General features: G+C 48.0%; 2 protein-coding genes across 2 annotated transcripts; both read right to left on the bottom strand.

Annotated features, from left to right (window-relative positions):
- Nucleotides 1–1802: 1802 nt before the first annotated feature.
- LOC128844645 (olfactory receptor 51E2-like) lies at nt 1803–6543 on the bottom strand. Its single transcript, XM_054042586.1, has 2 exons — nt 5765–6543; nt 1803–1806 (listed from the first exon to the last, which is right to left on the bottom strand). The coding sequence occupies exons 1-2, from the start codon at nt 6541–6543 to the stop codon at nt 1803–1805; spliced, it is 783 nt and encodes a 260-aa protein (XP_053898561.1).
- Nucleotides 6544–17644: 11101 nt separating this feature from the next.
- Nucleotides 17645–22993, bottom strand: LOC128830231 (olfactory receptor 51G2-like). Its single transcript, XM_054016017.1, has 2 exons — nt 22915–22993; nt 17645–18638 (listed from the first exon to the last, which is right to left on the bottom strand). Exon 2 carries the CDS (start codon nt 18614–18616, stop codon nt 17645–17647), a length of 972 nt encoding a protein of 323 aa, XP_053871992.1. The 5' UTR covers nt 18617–18638; nt 22915–22993.
- Between the last annotated feature and the right edge of the window lie 374 nt (nt 22994–23367).

Below are 23367 nucleotides of genomic sequence, written 5' to 3' on the forward strand. Positions count from 1 at the left end.
GTTTCCCTGATCTGATGCATTGGGGTTATGTCAGTATGGTGGTATTTTAGGTAGGTGTGCCTGTTGCGTTGCACTCCATATTCTTTATTGAAATATGCTTATGAATATGAATATGACAAAACTGGAATATGTTTTATGCAAAATACCTCATGTAAGGGATCATTGAAAAAGTTATCATCTGCTGAATGTGTTCTTCCTATTTGTATGCGTTAATCATTCTTATATTTGAAGTTAGAAATATGAAGTATAAATCTAAGGTCCTATTGTAATTATGCTAAGTGAGGGCCATTAAGGAACTTGATGATTCTTATGCAAAAACAATTGGCTATGAATGGATTTGTTTTCCCGTAAGTCTGTGGGACCCCTGTGAGGAGGAGGGGCATTGGTGATCCCTTTTAAAGACATGTGTCTGTGTCACCTGATGCTGGAATCCATCTTGGATTTTATATTTTTTCACAAGGTGGGGGGAAAGTTTAAACAAAGAGACAAAGATTCCCACCTTTTGGGCAAGTCTATATAAGAGTGTGAAGCAGGACAAAGAGGGAGTCAGTGGGGATACCCCTGCTTACCAGTTTCTTAGTGTATTAAGCTTAGCTTTGCATGTTTGTTTATTTTGCTTAGTAACTTACTTTGTTCTGTCTGTTACCACTTATGATTACTTAAATCCTATCTTTTATACTTAATAAAATCACTTTTGTTAATTAATAAACCCAGGGCAAGTAATTGTTACATTGCATGGGGGACAGTCTGTGTATATCTCTCTTTACTTCGAGAAAGAGGGTGAACAATCTGAACTTATAATGTATAAAACTTTATACAGTGTCAGACAGATTTATCTGGGGTTCAGGTCCCATTGGGGCTGTGTAGTTGGGTGCTGAGGCAAGTCCCTTTTAACTGAGCCTTCCCCCATCTCTGTGTCTGTGCTGGAGGAGGCCTGGAGGGTCTGACTCAGCAAGACAGAGGCAAGGGGTGCCCAGGCTGGCAGAGAGGTTAGGCTCAGTGGTATCTCAGCATATCAAGTGTCAGTCCCAAGGGGATCCCCGCGAGGGAACCCATCACAGTGGTGTAGATGCAAGGATATGTGCCCAGCTGATTGCTTTGAGACACTAGTGGTGATTTAAAGTGAGTTTTAAGTGTGGTGCCTGGAGAACAGACAAAGTAGTTACTGGTTGGTAACCGGTGGCCTCAGACTTTTACAAATCTTTCCTAGTAACCACAGATGCATCCGAGTGTGGTGTGGGAGCAGTCTTAATGCAGGAAAGACTGGATCAAGAATTCCATCTTGTCGTGTTTCTCAGCAAAAAACTGTCTAAGAGGGAAAGCCATTGGTCAATCACAAAAAAGAAATGTTACGCCATTGTGTGTGCTCTGAAAAAGCTACGCCGATATGTTTGGGGACAGCGTTTCCACCTGCAAACTGTCCATCCTGCGCTGAAGTGGCTTCATACCGTCAAGGAAAATAACAAAAAACTTCTTTGGTGGAGTTTAGCTCTCCAAGATTTTGATTTTGAAATACAACACATTTCAGGGGCTTTTAACAAAGCTGCTGATGCACTCTCCTGTGAAAGTTTCCCAGAATCAACTGGTTAAAATCATCCTTAAAATGTGGAAACTATTGCTAGTTTTATATAATCAGTAGTATGGATAGAGGTGCATGTGTCACTCTGTTTTCTCCTAGAGCTCCAGGGAAAAAAATCACAGTCAGTGTGGAACAGGCTGTCCAGCACCATCTGTGACTTGGGCGGGGGTGACGTGTCATGATAATACAGATAAGGGTAGCATAAAATCCCTCCTGGGCAGCTTTACCTGTAAGGGGTTAAGAAGCTGAAATAACCTGGTCAGCACCTGATCAAAAGGACCAATAAGGAAAGAAGATACTTTTAAAGCTGCGGGGGGGGGGTAGGTTTTGTTTGTGCTCTCTTTGTTTCTTCCCTCTCTGGACGGAAAGAAAAGCCAAGCAGGAACAACATCTCCTGAAAAACTACCTGGAATAATCCATCTAAGAATTACAGAAATTGTAAGGGAGGCAAGGAAATGCATTAGGTTATCTTTTGTTTTAGCTTGTGAATTTTCCTATTCTACAGAGGTAGTTTTATTCCTGTTTTTGTAATTGTGAAGCTGAGCCAGAGGGGAATCTTCTGTGTTTTAAATCTTTTTATTTGCCCTGCAAAGTTACCTTCCATCCTGATTTTGCAGGTGTGATTCTTTTACTTTTTCTTTGTCAATAAATTTCTTCTTTTAAGAACCTGATTGATTTTCAGTGTCATAAAAACCAAAGGGTTTGGTCTGTGCTCACATTGTTAACCAATTGGTTGGTTTATTATTCTCAAGCCTCCCCAGGAAAGGGGGTGAAGGGGTTTGGGGGACTATTTGGGGGGAATAGGGACTCCAAGTGTCCCTTTCCTGAATTTTTGTGTAAATCACTTGGTGGTGGCAGCAATATCATCCAAGGACAAGGAAGAAATTTGTGCCTTGGGGAAGTCTTTAACCTAAGCTGGTAGAATATAAGTTTAGGGGGTCTTTCATGTGGGTCCCCACATCTGTTCATCAGATTTCTGAATATTTATACATTAGTAATACAATGACATGCTTTGAGGCCCCTATTATGCATGTATCAGCAATTTCAACACAATTCTTATCAGGAAGGACATGGGGTCAAGCTGCCCTTTCTGTGGTACCCAAAACCCCCTCCCCTCCTGTCTTGGTTAAGCTAAGACTGCTGCATGGCCACTTTACAGCCTGCTTTTAGCTGCTTTTAGCAATAAGCAATAGTGGTTTCAGGCACTTTACTAGTTTGCCAAAATCTCCCCATACAAGGGAATACATTTAGTGTGAGCCTCTATTATGATGTTTTTAAATTATTTGCATGGATCTTGCAGGCACTTCACTGCTAACTAGCTTCCTCATTCTTATGTTGTTCTTAAATGTTACTACAGTGAGTTTTGTTGCTATTTCCCTCCCTACAAGGATGTTAAATTGAATTACATTATTATCACTATTACCAAGTGCTTCAGCTATTCACCTCTTGGACCAGATTCTGTGTTCCATTTAGGACTAAATCAAGAATTGCCTCTCCCCTTCTGGGTTCCAGGACTAGCTGCTCCAGGAAGCAGTTGTGAGGGGTTTGGTCCCAGAGGCCCCCTTAGGATTGTCACCTGACATGCTGGAATTACCTCTGAGCCCATTTTCCCTGCCAGCTTGGGACTTCCAGAACCCTGCCTTGTTCAGACAGACACGCTAGCCTCCTACAACACAGGTCTGGTCCATGCCCCCAAAGCTGCAGATTTTAACCAAACACTGCTCAGCAGGTCACCTATCTCCAGCACCCAGACACCCAGTTCCCAATGGGGTCCAAACCCTAAATAAATCTGTTTTACTCTGTATAAAGCTTATACAGGGTTAATTCATAAATTGTCCAGCCTCTATAACACTGATAGAGAGATATGAACAGGTGTTTGCTCCCCCCAGGTATTAATCACTTACTCTGGGTTAATTAATAAACAAAAGTGATTTTATTAAATATAAAAAGTAGGACTTAAGTGGTTCCAAGTAATAGCAGACAGAACAAAGTGAATTACCAAGAAAAATAACATAAAACACGCAAGCGTAAGCCTAATACAGTAAGAAACTAAATGCAAGTAAATCTCACCCTCTGAGATGTTCCAAGCCTCTTTTACGGACTAGATTTTCTCCTAGTCTGGAACCAGCAATCACTCACACCCCTGTAGTTACTGTCCTTTGTTCCAGTTTCGTTCAGGAATCTCTTTGGGGTGGAGAAGGTATCTTTTGTGCCAGCTGAAGACAAAATGGAGAGGTTTTCCAGGGCTTTTTATAGTCTTTCTCTTGGGGGTGGAAACCCCTCTCTCCCCCGTGTAGAATCACAGTTACAAGATGGCGTTTTGGAGTCAGATGGGCTAGTCACATGTCTATGCATGACTTAGTTCTCTATAGGGACATTCCCAGGAAAGCTCAGATGTGGATTGGCATCTATCAAGAACCATTGTTAGCCAAGTACATCCATTTACTTGAATAACCCCTTCACACTATGTTGACCAAATCTGCCTTAGGTGCTTTCTACAGCAAACACTTTAAATATAAGCATAGAGCCAACGCTCATAACTTCAGATATAAAAATGATACACCCATATGAATAAGATGAATACATGCAGTAGAACATATGCCATGTAACACATCTTTGCAAAGGTTATCTTGCATAAAACATATTCCAGTTATGTCTTATTTATGCATATTTATGCATATTTCTATAAAGCATTATGGGGTGCAATGTCACAGAGGCTTTGGAGCAAATTGAGAAATTAAACAGTAATAAGTCACCAGAGACAGATGGAATTTACCCAAGAGTTCTGAAGGAACTCAAATATCAAATTGCACAACTACTAACCATGGTATGTAACCTATCACTTAAATCAGCCTCTGTACCAGATGACTGGCAGAGAGCTAATGTGATGCTGATTTTAAAAAAGGCTCCAGAGGTGATTCTGGTACATGCAGGCAAAGGTGATCCAATGAATATAGTGTACTTGGACTTTCAGAAACCCTCTGACCAGGTCTCTCACCAAAGGCTCTTAAGCAAAGTAAGCAGTCATGGGATAAGAGGGAAGGTCCTCTCATGGATTGGTAACTGGTTAAAAGATAAGAAACAAAGAGTAGGTATAAATGGTCAGTTTTCAGAATCGAGAGAGGTAAATAGCAGGGTACCCCAGGGGTCTGTACTGGGACCAGTGCTGTTCAACATAGTCATAAATGATCTGGAAAAAGATGTAATCAGTGAGGTTGAAAATTTCCAGTCAAGACAAAGTCCTAAGCAGGTTACAAAGGGACCTCACAAAACTGGGTGAGTGGGCAATAAAATGGCAGATGAAAGTCAGTGTTGACAAATTAAAAGAAATGAACATTGGAAAACAATTCCAGCTATACATACAAAATGATGGGGTATAAATTAGCTGTTACCAATCAAGAAAGAGATCTTGGAGTCACTACTAATAGTTCTTTGGAAACATCCTCTTAATGTGCTGCAGCGGTCAAAAACCAAACACACAAAAACCAAAAACCAAACAGAATGTTAGGAACCATAAGGAAAGGGATAGATAATAAGACAGAAAATATCATATTGCCTCTATATAAATCCATTGTACGGCCACATCTTGAATACCGTATGCACTTCTGGTTGCCACATCTCAATATATATATATATATATATATATTGCGATTGGAAAAGGTACAGAGAAGGGAAACAAAAATGATTCGGGATATGGAACAGCTTCACATGAGGGGAGAGTTAAAAGACTGGGACTGTCCAGCTTGGAAGGGAGGGACACGATATAAGCCTATAAAATCATGAGTGGTGTGGAGAAAGTGAATCAGGAAGTTTTATTTACCCCTTCACAAGAACCAGGGTTCACCCAATGAAGTTAATAGGCAGCAGCTTTTAAAACAAATAAAAGGAAGTATTTCTTAACGCAATGTGTAGCCAGCCTGTAGAACTCATTGCCAGGTGATGTTGTGACAGCCAAAAGAATCAGATAAGTTCATGGAGGATAGGTCCATCAGTGGCTAGTACCCAAGATGGTCAGGGATGAAGCCCCATGCTCTGGGTGTCTCTAAAACCCTGCCAGAAACTGGGAGCAGACAACAGGGGATGGATCACTTGATAACTGCCCTTTTCTGTTCATTCCCTCTGAAGCATCTGCCTCGTCCACTGTCAGAAGACAGGACACTGGGCTAGATGGACCATTGGTCTGACCCAATATGGCCGTGCTTTTGTTTTCTAATTGCTCCACTGATGGATGGACTGCTGCAGACAAGTCTTTTCCAGGGGATCGCTCTGCTATAGGGCTGGTAGACAGCCTTGATGATCATGAAGTAGGACAAGGCAATCAGTAGCGCGTCGAGCCCCATCACCAAGAGGATAGCAGTCAAGCCATAGACGACATTGACTGTGGTGCTGGTGCAGGCCAGGTTCATAACGTCCTGGTGCAAACAATAGGAGTGCGACAGGACGTTGGAGCCGCAGAACGATAGGCGAAGAATGAGCAAGGGCAAAGGGAGGAAGAACATCACACCCCTAGCCACAGCAGCCAGGCCTATCTTCGCCATCACCGGATTGGTGAGGATGGTCGCGTGCTGCAGAGGGTGGCATATGGCCATGTACCGATCCCAGGCCATGGCCAGCAGGACGGTGGACTCGACAGCAGACAGGGAGTGGATGAGGAACATCTGGAGCAGGCAGGCGCCGAAGCTGATTTCCCTCCAGTCAAACCACAGGAGGGAGAGCATTCTGGGCACGGTGCAGGTGGACAGCGCCAGGTCGATGGAGGCCAGCATACACAGGAAGATGTACATGGGGCTATGGAGGCTCAGCTCCATCTTTACAGTGAACACCACCGCGCCGTTGCCTACAATGGCCATGAGGTACATGGAGCACAGAGGGAACGCCAGCCAGAAACGGGCAGCTTCCAGCCCGGGCGTGCCGGCCAAGACGAAGGAGGAAGGGCTGAGGTCGGTGTTGTTGGGAGAGGGCATGGTGCGCCGGCTGTGATGCTATTCCATGTTGTCTCCCCCCCCTGCCAGGGACAGAGAAACAGTATTGTAATGAAGCACGTCTAGTGATACTGCGTCTGAAGGGATTACGGCAAGTAGGTGCCACTAACCCTGGGTGGTGGGTGAACCCCTCCTTCGGGGAGGCTGGCCCGCCAGCCTCGCCCCGTCTGCCCCAGGACCCACCCCCTGCACAGCCAGAGGATCCCCGAAGACCCCCACACACATGCGGCTGGAGGAGCCCCGAGGACTCTCCCCTGCGCCCTCCCCAGCTATGCCGGCCGCACCCTCCAATGCTGGCCCCAGTGCCGGGCTGAGCTACCGCCCCCCCCCCCCCCCAATGCCATCCAGGCCACTGGCCCCTGGGCTGGCCTGAGCCCCGGGCTGCCTCTGGCCACATGTGGGCCTGAGTTCCAGAGTGAGCCCCTGCTGTCTTCAGGGTAGGGGGGAGTGCGGGCGGGGCCTCGGGGTGGAAATGGGTGGGGCTATGGCCTGGGTCGGGGGAGGCTTAGCCTGCCCTGGCCTTTGACACCCGCCGCCCAGTCCTCTAACAATAAATTAGCTTCCCAGTTCTGGTCAGCGCGGCTTCCACCCTGAGCCCCGAGCCCCTCCCATCAGGGACCCACCACAGGCGTTACCTCCACTCCACTGTGGCTTCCCTTCCCCAGACACTGCCTGTGCCAATCACCCTCTCTCCCCTCTTGCAGCCCTATAGGCCCAGGTGTAGCCCAGTCCCTTTCAATTGGCTGGATTGGGCTTTGACACAGGGGAACTGGGCCCAGGTCTGATAACAGGGATCAGCTCCCCTGTGACAGGGACAGGCCTGACTCTTGGGTCCTTTGCTCCCTGAGTGAAAAGGAGCAGGGAGGTTGCAGCCCCACCTAATGTAATGGACACCCTAAAGGGGTCATAGGATGACCAGATGTCCCGATTTTATAGGGACAGTCCCGATTTTTGGTCTTTTTCTTATATAGGCTCCTATTACCCCCCACTCCCTGTCCCGATTTTTCACAAATTTCTGTCTGGTCACCCTAAGGGTAGGTAGCCCCATGGAGAGGGCTGCAGGGGAAAAAAAAACACATGCGGTGCCCATTGCAGAATGTTTCAGTTGCTTCTCTGGCTTGGATGCCCTGGGGGACATTCCATTTGCCTCTGTCCTGCACAACCAGGCACTACAGTCCATGCTGAGATTTTAAGGTGCCAATATGTAATCTGTAGCACCTGCTCCGAGCAACTGAAGACCATTAGGAATGCTGCTTGGCTGCAGGGTAATATTACTTTTACTCCCTGTACCGGTGTGATGAAATGGGAATTTTCTGCAATACTTTTCTGACCCCTATGTGTGCCTCAGTTTGCCCTACATGTTGCATTGTTACCCAGTTGGGGAGGAAAGGAGTAAACAGTGAGGTGACAAAATTTGCAAACAAGACAAAATTATTCAAGATAGTTAAATCCAAAGCAGACTGCAAAGAGCTACAAAGGGGAAACTCATAAAACTTGGTGACTGGGCAACAAACTGGCAGATGAAGTTTAATGTTGTTAAGTGCAAAATAATGCACATTGGAAAACATAATCCCAACTATGCATATAAAATGATGGGGTCTAAATTAACTGCTACCACGCAAGAAAGAGATCGTGGACTTGTGTAGCGTTCTCTGAAAACATCTGCTCAATGTGCAGCGGCAGTCAAAAAAACTAACAGAATGTGAGCAATCATTAGGAAAGGGATAGACAATAAGACAGAAAATATCATATTGCCTCTGTATAAATCCATGTGTGACGGGGCGCGCTCACCACTCCAGTGCCTCCTCGTGGCCAATATGGGAATTAGCTCTGGTAGCCAGTGCGCCCTGCTCCGCCCATCACCTCTTCTGCCTCTGAAACCACATCCCTCCAAGGACCGCGATGTCCTCTTCAGTGACAGCCCTCCGGCCGTGCCACACTAGGTGCTCCCCCCCTCCCGGGGGAACGTCTCTGTAGTCCCTGTCCAGCCACTTCTCTCAGCAGTGACCACAGTCTACTGTTTAGCCCCTTCCCCAGTGGTGAGTCGGGGGGGACCCAGGCCCGCCCACTACGCCGGATCCCAGCCTGTAGAAGGCGGCTGCTTGCAGCGACTCCTACGATTCTTCAGCAGGTTTTCCTGGGCCACTTCCCCACGGCCCCAGCACCCTCTTTGCCCTTGCCTCAGGGCCTCGGCCTGCAGATCCTTGCATCCCACCAGGAGCTGCCTTTAGCTTCCCGGGTCTCTGCCTGCAGCACTGCTCTGTCCAGGGTGTTTGCTACCTTTAGCCTGCAAAGCAGCCAGTCCTCCTCCCACCTCAGGCTTCAGGGAGTGACTGAAACTGCTCTGCTCTGCAGCCCTTCTTATATGGGCCAGCCCAGCCCTGATTGGCTGCTCCTCGCAGCCCCTCTCTGATTAGCTGCCTCCTATGCAGCCTCCCTAGGGCTCTATTAACCCCTTAGAGCCCAGTGTGGGGCAGGAGCCCCATCACACTATGGTACGCCCACACCTTGAATGGGGTCTAAATTAGCTATTAATACTCAAGGACGAGATCTTGGAGTCATTGTGGATAGTTCTCTGAAAACAGAGGAAAGGGATAGCTAATAAGAGAATATATCATAATGCTACTACAGGGGTTGGCAATCTTTCAGAAGTGGTGTGCCGAGTCTTAATTTATTCACTCTAATTTAAGGTTTCGCGTGCCAGTAATACATTTTAACCTTTTTAGAATGTCTTTTTCTATAAGTCTATAATATATAACTAAACTATTGTTGTATGTAAAATAAATAAGGTTTTTTAAATGTTTAAGAAGCTTCATTTAAAATTAAATTAAAATGCAGAGCCCCCGGGACCGGTGGCCAGGACCCCTGCAGTGTAAGTGCCACTGAAAATCAGCTCGTGTGCTGTGTTCGGCACGCGTGCCATAGGTTGCCTACCCCTGTGCTACTATATAAATCCATGGTACGCTCACACCTTAAATACTGAACGCAGTTCTGGTCACCCCATCTCAAAAAAGATATATTGGTATTGGAAAAGGTAGAAAAGTGCAACAAAAATGATTAGGGGTATTGAACAGCTTCCATATTAGAGAGATTAAAAAGGTTTATAAAATCTTGACTGGTGTGGAGAACGTTAATAAGGGAGTGTTATTTACTCCTTCACATAACACAAGAAACAGGGGTCACTCAATGAAGTTAATAGGCAGCAGGTTTAAAAGAAACATACCCTGTTTCCCCGAAAATAAGACAGTGTCTTATATTAATTTTTGCTCCCAAAGATGCGCTAGGTCTTATTTTCAGGGGATGTCTTATTTTTCAGAAATGAAAAATGCTTTATTATCGGTGGATGCCTTATTATCGGGGAGGTCTTATTATCGGGGGGATGCCTTATATTACAACGAGAGGCAAAACTGTAAGTAGGCCTTATTTTCGGAGGATGTCTTATTTTCGGGGAAACAGGGTAAGGAAGTGCTTCCTCACAAAATGCACAGTCAACCTGTGGAACTCATTGCCAGAGGCTGTTGTGAAGGCCAAAAGTATAACAGAGTTCAAAAAAGAATTAGATAAGTTCCTGGAGGATAGGTCCATCAGTGGCTATTAGCCAAGAGGATCAGGGATGGAACTCTATGCTTTGCGTGTCCCTCACCTCTATTTGCCAGAAGCTGGGACTGGATGGCAGGGGATGGATCACTTGTTGATTGCCCTGTTCTGTTCATTCCCACTGAAGCATCTGGCTCCAGCCACTGCTGGAAGACAGGATATTGGGCTAGATGGACCATTGATTTGACCCAGTCTGGTCATTTTTATGTTCTTACTAAGGAGGACTGGCTGAAGCCGACCGCACATCAGTGGAGAATCTGAGACGACCCTGGCAAAGCCAGTCACCAGGGCATCAACACCTAGCAACCAACGACCCAGAGGGAGATGGATTTCCCCACCTCTCAGCAGGGAAGCTGAGCGACAACCCGCAGCTCCAGAACAAAGGGTTGGAGAGTCTGAAGTGGGGGGGATAAGACGTGGCTGCAGGATGGAACAACGAGATGGAGCTCTTCCCTGGGAACTGACGAACGAGCTCAGATTGAGAGAGAGACAGAACCTGAACATGGAGTTCACTACAGCTCGGTGGGGCTCTGGGGAACCAGAATGGAACTGAACTATACTTTACCCTCTGTGCTAGCCTAAGGACTTCCTAGGCTGTGTTCAGTTGACAAACCCGACTGCTTTAACAATGCTGCTTGCGTGTCACTGCGAATGCGTGGCCATGTGCATTAGTTCCTGAAGAGTGGACAAGTCTCTACCGGGAGCCTAGCTCAGCTGGACTCGCTGAACAGAGCTCACAGTGTGAAGCAGGAGGGCTGGAGCCCCAGAGGTTCAGTCGTGGGAGGTGGTGAGGCCGCGTGGAACCCACCCTGGAGGAAGAGTGAGACCCCTACGGGGTCTGGTGCACCAAGGGGTTCCTCCAAGAGACCATCCCAAAGCTGGGGACGCAGCACTGATCCTGTGGGGCTGTGGGGTTTGCAGAATATTAATACAATATTGTTTAGTAAATCAACAAATGTAATTAGAGAAAACTTGTGCTGAAATTTGTAGCAGAGAGAGAGAGCGAGAGAGAGAAAGATTATTTTTGGCTCACTCTCCCTTCTGTCGTATTGCTGGGGTTTTATTTCCTGGATCTGTAGTTTCTTGCCTGGGCTTAACGGGCTGCAGCTGTGTGATTGGCAGGTTTCCTCACTACATGCGCTGGGTGAATTACTGTACAAGTCCGTCTCCGCAGGGCCAGGCACAAAAGAGGGGACGGACCACTGGCTGAGGTGCTACATGAGCCCTGATATCTCAGCACAGCTGAGACGGCCCTGAGCTGCATCTGGACCCTGGTCTCCCCCAGATTCGGTGGCGTTCCTGTCTGCAGTTTCTGTTCAGGCCCATCTCTAATGAAAGTGGATTGAGCACCGGTGGCTCTCCGGAGCCGATCCCTGGCTGGCTGCCGTCAATTGGAGGCATTCCATTGTCCTCAATGGGCTTTCTTGTGAATGCCAGAGAGGCCTCAGCTCACTTCCGAGCTCCATTGGACATAGGCCTTGAGACAGACACACACCAGTTCCGTCTTCTCTCTTAGATATTTTTTAAACACTCTGAAGTTCTGAGCATGCCACGTCCCCGGCTCAGCCTTTCACTTGCCACCATCTTTAGCAACAGGGTCCCACTTTGTATGAATGCTCCTTTTGCAAATACATTACACAGGGTTAATGAATGATTAATGGATGTTTTGATAAATGATTAGCCAATTGTTATAGAGTCTGACGGGTCAATTTGTTGCTTATAACTATGGCTTAAAGCCTTTTATGATACCGTCTACCGATGTGCTTATAATAACCTATAACTCATACTACTTGTGTGTGTAACATGGCAATAGCTATTAATCATTTACTAACCCTTTATAAATGGGAGCTTAATATACAGCTGGCTAAAGATCTTCCTACTTCCTGCTGAACATTTCAATATCCCACTTGCATTAATGATTAGGTAAAAGGAACAAGCCACCTGAATTATTAATAGCAACTAACAGAATCAGTTTCGCCTTCTAATCATTCTGAAATAAAATACAAGTAGCGCGTGATCACATTGTGAGACTCCTATTAGACAAGTAGCCCCGGGCTTTTAAAACTTTGGAAGACAGGGTGACCGGTAGAGAAACAGGCGAAATGAGCAGGGGATCTTTTGCTATCTGTAGTTAATCTCCAGTTCTTTGGACCTAGGGTGACCGATAGAAAGTGTGAAAAATTGAGACAGGGTGTGTGTGTGGATGGGGGGGTTGTTGTTGGTGGTGGTAATAGGCGCCTATATAAAACAAAGCCCCAAATATTGGGACTGCCCCTATAAAATTGGGACATCTGGTCACCCTATTTGGACCACGTATATGCAGGGCAAGATTTTCAACCGTGACAAGTAATTTTGGGGACCCAAATTGAGACAGGTTAAAAGGGCTTAATTTTCTGATAGTGGGTGCTGAGGACGTTTTAAAAATCAGGTCCCGCTAAGGAATAGCAGATTCAGAATGGGTCCCTGTCTTTCAAAGCAATCAGTTTTATGTTTCTAACTTGAGTCTTCCAACCAAAAGCCTCAGTAATCAACGACCTCAAGGGGAAAGCACACGCAAGTAGCACAACACCCCGACTTTGGCAAAGCGAGGTTTGATCCATGCAGCCGGATGATCACTGCAAGCAGCACCCCGCATTCTCTTGCAAACAGTGACCCTGACTTCCTAATTATGGAACCAGGCTCACTCTACGCCTCTGACTCACCAGAATGAACCGAGCAAGGAGGATTTCTGCACCGTCCAAGAGAAGTCATGCACAGCTCTCGCCGGCCTGCCTGCAGCACCTAGGACTTGTCAGGGAGGGCGGCGTATCTTATGCCTTCTGGAAAGCCCACTGGGGTCACAGCGTTAGCACTGAGGCGTCTCAGATCACTTCTAAACAGAAACGGGTGCTCGAGGCAACTGCCGGCCAGTCACTTTATATTAACCCTTCTTTGTCCTGACTCCTGGGTCAGCTCTTCGGCTAATATAAACGAGCACAGCTGACCACTGGTCTGGTATCTATATCTCCTGGTCAATTTGTGACTGGGCTGCAGAAACGTCTGCTCTGTCCAGCAGAGAAAGAGTTAATTCCTTGCTCACCCTCCCTCCCTCCCATCCAGAAGCAGGTGGTGGAAGGCTGGTAGATCCCTTAGGGGCTCTTGATTGAGCACCAGGAGGTCAAGGAATTAGGCGCTATTAGCGTTTATAAAGCTGCCTGTTGGTGAGAGAGAGACTGAGAGCCTTGCTAGCAGGACTGGTAACTGAGGAACCTGAGAGCCGGCACCCATATTTAGTAGGGGCCTGCCCGGGCCTGGTTCTGGCCTGCAAGTATCCTTGCTTACCCCTAGTGCCCTCTGCACAAGGGCCAGGCTGCTCCTACACCAAAGGGACTGCTTCCTCCTAGCATCCCCTTGCCAGGAGGTGGGCATCCCACGATGTGAGCCTGAGAGATGCTGGGCAAACCTATCTCCCAGTAAAGTCTGTCTGGGTGTCCTTGACTTTCTTGTAGTATTTAGTTAGTTCCCAGATAAATCAGATTGGCATTGTGAGACCTAAAACGGACTTCATTCCAGGGCCAGGTTCAGAGACCCTTTTACACACTGACTCCCATCTTACTCTGTGAGTAGCCCGGTTGACGTCAGTGGGACCATTCATGGAGGAAGGTGCTACCAAGTTTTCTCTTTCACCTTTTCAGGTTCATGGAGGATTTCTCCACACCATTCTTTTCCTGCTTTATTCCAGCCAGGGTGGGGAATGGAGCATGCTCTAAGAGCGGCCAGACTCTGAATTGGTCTGATCTCCCCAGTGGGAGCGGCAAGTGCTCGGTATCAGGCAGGAGAAGGCCCATTACAAGCAAAACTGCGTCTGACTCACTTTTGGCTTCATGCTGGTTCCATAGAAGTCCGTGGCAACTTTCCCACTGACTTGCACAGAACAGGATCAAGCGCTTAATTCCATGACATCCTGTTTACTGGCGTGGCGATGGAGAAGATTGTTCTTCACATTGCAAGGAACGCAAACCCCGTTCTAGTCTCTCCGTGGGGATCACTAAAGGCTGGCTTGGCAGCGTCAGGGAATATTTATACTGCACACTGACACTGTCCAGTTGGATGAGCTTGCTCTTAAAACGAAGCATTCTCTAGGAAAGCAGCCCACGATGGACGGGGAATGCTGGCTTTCAGAGACGCTGAGCTGTTAGGGTTAATTTAGAACCCAGACGTTTGCCGTCGTTCACGTGATCCCTTCCAGTGTTACTTTACTTTGCAAGGGCCAACCCTGAGTTTCAACTGCCATTGGGCCGCCTGTTCTTTGCCCTTTCTTGGGTTCTTCTGCAGCTCCTCACGCTTCACCAATTTAATTTTGTGCCATCTGCAAAGGTTACCACCTCAGTTCCCGCCCGCCCTTTGCCAGACCATCAATAACTATATTGAACATCAGCCCAGGTACTGAATCTTGGCCCACCCCCTGCTGTCAGCCTGGTGCTATGTTGAAAATTGACCGTTTCTTCCCATTCCTACGTTAGATTCACTGCAACTGAGTCCTTCCTCTTCTCAGCCACTAGGGGCACTACCGGCACCCAGAATCCAAATCAAGAGCCAAGTGGTGAATGCATGATGTACACTGGATTCATAGCTCCCAAGGCCAGAAGGGAGCCTGGCAATCATCTAGTCTGACTGCCTGTATAGCACAGGCCAGAGACCTGCCCCACAATAACTCCTAATTCCTCATTTCTAGAAAATCATCCTGCCTTGATTTACCAATTGCCTGTGATGGAGTATCCTCTCCGAGCTTTGGTAAATTGTCCCAATGGTTAATTATGCTGACTGTTAAAAACATACCCCTTGTTTCCAGTCTGAATATTAATACTAATACACCTCTACCCCGATAGAACGCGACCAGATATAACATGAATTCGGATATAACGCGGTAAAGCAGCGGGGAGCCCCGGGGCCTTTAAAGCGCCGCCCGAGCCCCACTGCTTTACCGCGGTATATCCGAATTCGTGTGGAGCCCTGGGCCCTTTAAATCCCTGCCCGGGCAGAGGCTCCGGCCACTGCGGGGAGCCCCGGGCCCCTTAAAGTGCCGCCCGAGCCTAGCTGCCGGAGCCCCGGTGGTGATTTAAAGGGCCCAGGGGCCCCGCAGCGGCCAGAGCACCAGGCCCTTTAAATCACCACCGGGGAAACCGGTCCAGTCCGGCACGGTGTACCGGCTCTTGCCGGTTCGCCGTACCAGACTGTACCCAATATAACGCGGTCTCACCTATAAGACGGTGAGATTTTTTGGCTCCCGAGGTCCGTGTTCTATCGGGGTAGAGGTGTACTTGCTCTGACCTGGAGGCCAGTACTACCCTAGCATAACCCCAGCTCTTACAAGCATACAGAAAAATGACGTCACCATCTCTCATCACACTTTACATAGGTAAATCTCCTTTAGTGTAGGTACGATGTTGTCAAACACATATCGATTATGTGCAGTGCAGAACAGAACAACATGCGAAACAAGCCAGTGAGGCACATTGAAAGCAACAACAGAGGCAGCAGCACCGCTATGTATAGCACCATAGAGGTGCATGGGGCTTTACAGACACAATTAAAGATCGGGGCCGAACTTTTTGAAAACGCCTAGTGACTTTTGGGTGCCTGACTTGAGACACTTTAAAAGGGGCTGATTTTCAGAAAGTGCTTAGCAACCCTCTCTGAAAATCAGCCCCCTTTGAGTGCCACCAGTTGAGCCCCCAGTAATTGGAGCACCCAGAATCACCAGGCGCTTTTGGAAAGCTTGTTCACAGCCCCTGCCCTGAAGCACTTACAGTCTATGCAGGGCCATCCCTAGAGATTGTGGTGCTTTACGCAGCCCCCCAGGTGTCCCAGGCCTTTGCAGGGGGTGGGGCGTGTCCCAGGCCTCCGCGGGGGTGGGGGGATGCACCCAAGGGCTTTGGGAGGCAGGAGCAGCCAGTGCAGGAAGGCAGCAGGGGTCACCCCCCGCCTGCACTCACGGGGTGGCAGAAAGTGGAGCAACCCAGCCCCAGCCTGCTCCGCTCTGCTCCCCCGGTTCCCAGGCTTGGGGGAAGGGGGGAACCGCCCCCCCGCACTCACCGGCGGCACGGCTAGGAGCCGGCAGGGCGGGCTGGGTCTGGGTCGCTCCACTTCCCGCTGCCTGGTGAGTGCAGGGCTGGCCCGACCACGACCCCTGCTGCAGTCCCCCGGGATGCCTAGCTCAGGGGATGGGGTTTGGGGGGGGGAAGAGGGGAAGTGGGGGCGTGACTGGGGTGGAGCAGGTGTGGGAAGAGGTGGGGTGGAGCAGGGGTGGGAGCCGTGGGGAAGGGGTGGGGCAGGGGCGGAGGCAGCTTTCCTGGGCCCTGCTGTGCACAGCCCAGAGGGGCCGGCTCAGCCATGCGGGGGATCGGGCTGGCCACTAGAGCTGGATGCAGTACGCAGCTGTGTAGGGCACCAGGACATTTGGGGCTTGCCCTGGTGCCCTACACAACTGCGTAGTTTGTGTATGGGTAGGGACCCTGAGTCTATGATAGACAGGACACAGCATGAGGCAGGAAGAGAGAACTTTAGGCAGGCAGGGCTGAAGGAGGTTTACACAGATTGATTAGTATCAGAGGGGGAGCCGTGTTAGTCTGGCTCTGTAAAAAGCAACAGAGAGTCCTGTGGCACCTTATAGACTAACAGAAGTATTGGAGCATGAGCTTTCGTGGGTGAATACCCACTTCGTCAGATGCATGTAATGGAAATTTCCAGAGGCAGGTATAAATATGTAGTTCAATCAGGGAGGGTGAGGTCTTCTGCTAGCAGTTGAGGTGTGAACACCAAGGGAGGAGAAACTGCTTTTGTAGTTGGCTAGCCATTCACAGTCTTTGTTTAATCCTGAGCTGATGGTGTCAAATTTGCAAATGAACTGAAGCTCAACAGTTTCTCTTTGGAGTCTGCTCCTGAAGATTTTTGCTGTAAGATGGCTACCTTTACATCTGCTATTGTGTGGCCAGGGAGGTTGAAGTGTTCTCCTACCGGTTTTTGTATATTGCCATTCCTGATATCTGACTTGTGTCCATTTATCCTTTTACATAGGGACTGTCCAGTTTAGCCAATGTATATAGCAGAGGGGCTGGCCAAACTGGACAGTCACTATGTAAAAGGATAAATGGACAGATTGATTAGGTTACTAGCTTTTTCAGGGTCTGCATTTCGGTGGATCCCCGTTCCACCGCCCCATGTCACTTTAAAAAATAATGAATTTGGGCCCAAATCTTGCAATTGCATCCTCATGAGTGGATCCCACCCTTCTTGCAGACCCCGGCAATCAGGGCCTTAGGTTTGATGAAGCTGGCAGGGGAGTGGGGGCGATTCTAGGAGGAAATGGAAGAACACAACATGAGCTGGGATACAACATCCAAGGGGATTTGCAGTTTTCTTCTTCTGGCCAAGCACAGGGCCCCCTTTGATTTAACATGACGAAGCAATTCACCTGAATTAGGTGAAACCTGATGGTGAACGTCTGTCACATTGACTCATTTTTCCAACACAGTGTTCTGAGCATGGCTCTGCGGATCAGTTTGGATTTGACACTGTATATGATAGGATTTAAGACAGGGGGCACAATAAGGTAGATATAGCCCACCACAATGTTAAGCATAGGGGGAACATTGTCACCACAGCGATGGAGAACGGACAGTCCAATCATTGGGATGAAGAAGATTAGGACGGCACAGATATGGGAGACACATGTGTTCAAAGCCTTGAGACATTTTTCCTTGGTCGTGAGGCTGACCACAGTCTTAATGATCAGAACATATGATAGCACAATGAACACAAAATCCACACCCACCGTTGAAAGAATGACAATTAAACCATACAGGATGTTGACTTTTATATCCGCGCAGGCCAGCTTCATGATATCAGGGTGAAAGCAAAATGAGTGGGAAAGCACATTGCTCCCACAGTAGGTTAGCCTCTTGAGCAGAAAGGGTATTGGGAAGAGGGAGATCACAGCTCTTGAAACAATTGCCAGCCCTATTTTTATGATGGTTGGCTTGGTCAAGATGGACGAATATCTCAGAGGGTTGGAGATAGCGATGAAACGATCGAAGGCCATGGCTAGGAGCACCGAGGATTCCATCACTGACAGTATATGGATAAAATACATCTGGGTGAGACAGGCATTGAACTCAATTTTTCTGATCTTAAACCAAAAGATGCCCAGCGTGGTAGGAAGGGTACACAAAGCCAAGCCCAGGTCCATCACGGCCAGCATGGAAAGGAAGTAGTACGTAGGCTTATGAAGACTTTGGGTCTTCTTGATGATGATCAGGATCAGGCAGTTCCCTGAAAGGCCGACAAGATAGAACATGCAGAAAGGGATGGAGATCCAGTGGTGATTGGCTTCCAGCCCCGGAAAGCCCATCAGGAGGAAGGTGGAAGGCTGATAGAAGGAGGAATTGACAAGTGGCACGGTGTGCTGAAGCTGCTCCATCCCACCTCAGATGTCGCACAGCCTAGAGTTAAAAACAAAACAGCAACAAACTGCCCATGTCATTTGTCTGTACAGTGCATAAAACCCTATAACCACAACCGCCCATCTGATTACCTGCTCTGTGGTACATATGACCACATAACTACCAAAGCTCCCCCATATGAGTAGAGGCTCTACTGAACCTACAGTCATGTAATGATACAAAATTGCATGTAATTACACTGCGCTACAGGGTATACAACCATTTAATAACCACCAAAGCCCCAGGTTTAGACACTGTCATGGATCACTGATGCCTCTTTATAGAATTCCTTAGGCACTAGGGAATCTCTACAGTGATTATCACCTAGACTGAGGTTATGTTGGTAAGCAGGTACAAATTGGTGTAGGTGACACCGAAGGCTCGGAAGAAGGTGAAAGTCAAGGTCTGATTCACTGCTGTTATACCAATTTTGCAGTCACTCCAGTGTCAAAATGACATTGTAGAATGGAGATTTGAGCCCTCAGCCTCTGTGATAAATGAAGGGGGGGGTGGGCGGGTAGTTCCCTTTTACAGACACCCAGTCAGCCAGTTAGCTATAAAGTCCCTCTTGGTGGCTGCTTGCTTTATCTGTAAAGGGTTAAAAAGTCCCCCAGGTAAAGAAAAGGGAGTGGGCACCTGACCGAAAGAGCCAATGGGAAGGCTAGAACTTTTTAAAATGGAAAAAAAGCTTTCCCTTTGTCTCTGGGTTGTTCTCGCTTGGCTGAAGAGACAGGGGCAACAGCAATGTTGTGTAAAGTTTGAACCAGGTACGAAAAATTATCTTCCATACCCAGAAGGATTCACTGGGACAGGGGATGTTTAGACAGACGCGATCAGGTTTATTTCTTTATTGTGGCTTGTGGATATCCTCTGTGCTAAGCTCAGGTATTTTTGTTTTCTTTTGTAACGGTAAGCTGGACCCCAGAGAGCCGTTCCTGGTGTTTAATCCCTTTTCAGTTGCTCTATAACATCTAGCAATAGCCTGATTTTCCAGATGTTTCCTTTCTTCTTCTTTTAATAAAATTTACCTTTTTAAAAAAAACTGATTGGTTTTGTGTCTTAAAAGGTCTGAGCATATGTTTTTCAATTAGCTGGTGGCAACCACAGGGTTTCCCTTTTGTTTGTTTCCTTTCTCGGCTTCCCCGAGGGAAGGGTGGAAAAGCCAAGGGGCCTCAGGGAAAACTAACTTTTTTTTTTTTTAGTTTTTTGAGGATTTGCAAGAGGCAGTTTTTCACTTGGGTGGTGGCAGCGTTTACCAAGCCAAGGTCAGAGAAAAGCTGTAACCTTGGGGGTTTAATACAAGCCTGGAGTGGCAGGTATTAATTTTAGAATCCTTGCGGGCCTCCACCTTCTGCCCTCGGAGTGACAGAGTGGGGAATCAGCCTCGACAGCCTCCTTCACCCTCAGTTCTGACTTTGTCCTCTCGCCAATCCACCAGACCAAGACAGCTGAGTTTCAGTTTGTGCAGCTACTGATCTACAGCCAATCCTCCTTCACTTCAGTATCCGATGGCCAGCGGAGAGGGGTAGAACCCGCAGAGTAAGGAAAACACCCGAGAGAAAGTTCTACTCAAAGAGCACCTGTGATTTTTGCGAACCATACTGTGAACCTCTCTTGCGGCACTTGTCTGAGGCTTGTATGGGGCTTTACAAACATTAGGGTGAAACTCAAAAACTTCACCAGGCACTGAAGTCTTGTTTGGAGGTGTCCAGTGAGGCATAGAGTTAGTGCTGGCCTGCTGGCCATTAGTGCATTCAGCCTCAGGGGCAGAGATCGAGGCCAGCATTTTCAAAGGTGCTGAGCACTGCCAATACCTTCTGACGTTAATGGGAGCCACAGGTGCTCAGCACCTCTGACAATCAGGCTGCTTAGTTTGACACAAGGCTTTTGTTAGTTAGCAATGAGCAGGCATCAGTCTCCAAAAGTGCTATCAGAATCTACCCAGTGGCATTGTATGGCCGGGGATGTCTGATCTGGCGTGCTTCAGCACGTACGCTGACCTCTAACTGATGGGGTTAGGAAGGAAACTGTCCTTGGGAACAGATTACTCAGAGCTGCCCGCTGCAGGGCATCTTGCCCCTTCCTCGGAGGCACCTGGCACTGGATGCTACGTCATTTCATCTCTCTGGGCCTCTGTTTCCTTCCCTGTCCTTTGTCTGTCTGGTCTATTTAGATTGTAATTTCTTCAGGGCAGACACTGTATAGTAATTAGTGCAGTGGTGCCTTGATCTCACTCGGAGCCTTTAGGACCTATGACAATACACACACAAATTAAAGTGTTTTCTTATTCTTGGTCTAAACTGAAATGAAAGGTTCTGTTAAGGAGCCTGGTTATCTTGGACCTAAATAATACTTAATTCTCGGTATAAAATGTAACAAATGTGATGAGATCATAGTTGAATGACGATAGTGCTGCAGGTGCAGAATGCTTCATTTAATAGAGCTCATTTCAGATTAACACATGTCAACCTGTGGAACTCCCTGCCAGAGGATGTTATGAAGGCAAAGGCTATAACAGGGTTCAGAAAGGAACTAGATAAATTCACGGAGGATGGGGCCAGCAATGGCTATTAGCCAGCATGGGCAGGGATGGTGTCTCTAGCCTCTGGTTGCCAGAAACTGGGAATGGGTGACAGGGATGGATCACTTGATGATGACCTGTTCTGTTCATTCCCTCTGGGACACCTGGCATTGGCCACTGTCAGTAGACAGGATACTGGGCTGGATAGACCTTTGGTCTGACCCAGTATGGCTGTTCTTATGTGAATATTCAGTGACATGTGATTTCATTCCTAGCAAGATTTCATCCACCAGTCTCTAAACATGCTTGTAAATATGATAATGAAATCAAAAGTTTGGCAGGGACATGAATTCTCCTGCTTGGGCCATACACCAATGTCTAACAAATGGGCACTGGGAAGAAACTGTCCTCTGGGCAGGTTAGTATTGTTAGCAGTGCTAGGTTACGCTGGCACCTACTCATCACCAATTAAGGATGAAGGCCCCATTGTGCTAGGCGCTGTACAGACAAGTAACAAAGATGGCAGTCCTTGTTGATTGGCTGTGGCAGACTTGGTAGAGGGTTCTGCCCTTTACCTTTGCCATGTTCTTGGAAGCTCTGGTGTGATTTGTGTCTGTGGCTTTGGTGAGAAAGCTTTCCCCATGAGCTGTCTCTGCAAGGAATTCTAGGGCACTCCACAATTCTATGGGGCCCGCAGAAAACCATCTCCATCCTGGGGAGAGCAGGTCACTCATTGCCTTCGCCGCCTGTGTGATGAACTTGGACTGTTCTTACTGTGGTCTTTAAATGCTGACAGGGGAGTATGGCTAGGATAGTCTGCATTGGGAGATGGGAGACTGACCCACGGAGAATACCTGAGCATGTAACATGAGAACCAAGGAAGGGGTTAGAGGCCAGGTGACACCTTTGCCCGGGAAACTGAACAAAGGTGGTGGGAGGGGTCGCTGAAGAGAGAGTTTTCAGGAGCTGGCTGGTGAAAAGGCTGGGAGGTAGACAGGGCTCTGACCTCCCAAGGGGGCTGTGGGGCCCCGAGACCCCAAGATGGACCTAACTGGGGGGGAGTCTGTTGTCTGTGCCTGCAAGACCTGTCTTGGACTGTGTTCCTGTCGTCTAAATAAATCTTCTGCTTTACTGGCTGGCTGAGAGTCATTGTGAATCGCAGGAAGCCGGGGGTGCAGGGCCTTGTGTCCCCCCACACTCCGTGACAGCCTGCCAAGCTGAACATCACGTGAAAACAGCCAGGATATGGCCATCGAATTAAGGAGCAGGGATGGTGAGAAACGTGACTGGAAACAGCCCCTTGAAACCCTGTGTGCCGTGACTGTAGAGGCCAAAATTAATGGTCTGTTACTTCCATTGGCCCTGCAGAGCCGTAAAGTGGGGAGAGAGAGAACTGGAACCTATGAGGCTCAGACAGCAGCTGCAGCATTTCAATGGCCAAGCCTTTCCCTCGAGCTGCACCAGAGGTTCATTACGTCTGTCTGGTACCATGCCCCTCGGCCAGGCCAGAGTCACTAGCGATGAGGCACTAGCCGCAAGGCTGGGTTTCGGATCTGATCAGTGCCTAGTAAAGACGCATTTTATTTCTCAACCGAATCCCTGAGCTACATGGAACCCCCTGGTGCCATTTCAGAGACACTTTTCCCGACTTTAAAGGTCCACGCCCCCTCCATAAACTATACCCCCCTTGTTAGCCACACACTGAATTTAACACATCAAGGAACCATCAAGACGCTGCTAAACCAGTTTACTCACCGGGCTGACACAGCAGTGGGAGGTTACGGCCTGTCCTCACGTTACAAAGCGGCACAATCCAGTTCCAGACCGAACGAAGAACTCACGTCTGTCTCTCAGGGTGGGGCGGAAGGTATATATAACACATCCCGAAAAGGAGCCAGCAGGGGTCACGTAGCCAATCCAGGGTCTCAGGGGAGCCTGAGCTTTCTGAGTGTAAACGCTGTGAAATGTGCAAGGGAAAATACCGTGGAAAGTAAATGATCTTTCCATTTATGAGGCTTTCTCAGTGGAGCTGTTTTCCCCCTGCTGGCTTATTGGGCAGTGTGTTTACAGTTAGCCCTGATTTATGACTGACAAAGCAGTGGGCTGGGAAACAAATAACTTTTATTGTGAGATTGAAACTGTAATTAAAAGAGTAATAAACTGTAAGGAAAACACACACATCACAGGCTGCCAAGGCAATAAGGGAGT

This window comes from Malaclemys terrapin, chromosome 1 (genome assembly GCF_027887155.1).
Source record: "Malaclemys terrapin pileata isolate rMalTer1 chromosome 1, rMalTer1.hap1, whole genome shotgun sequence".
NCBI classification, from domain to species: Eukaryota; Metazoa; Chordata; order Testudines; family Emydidae; genus Malaclemys; species Malaclemys terrapin.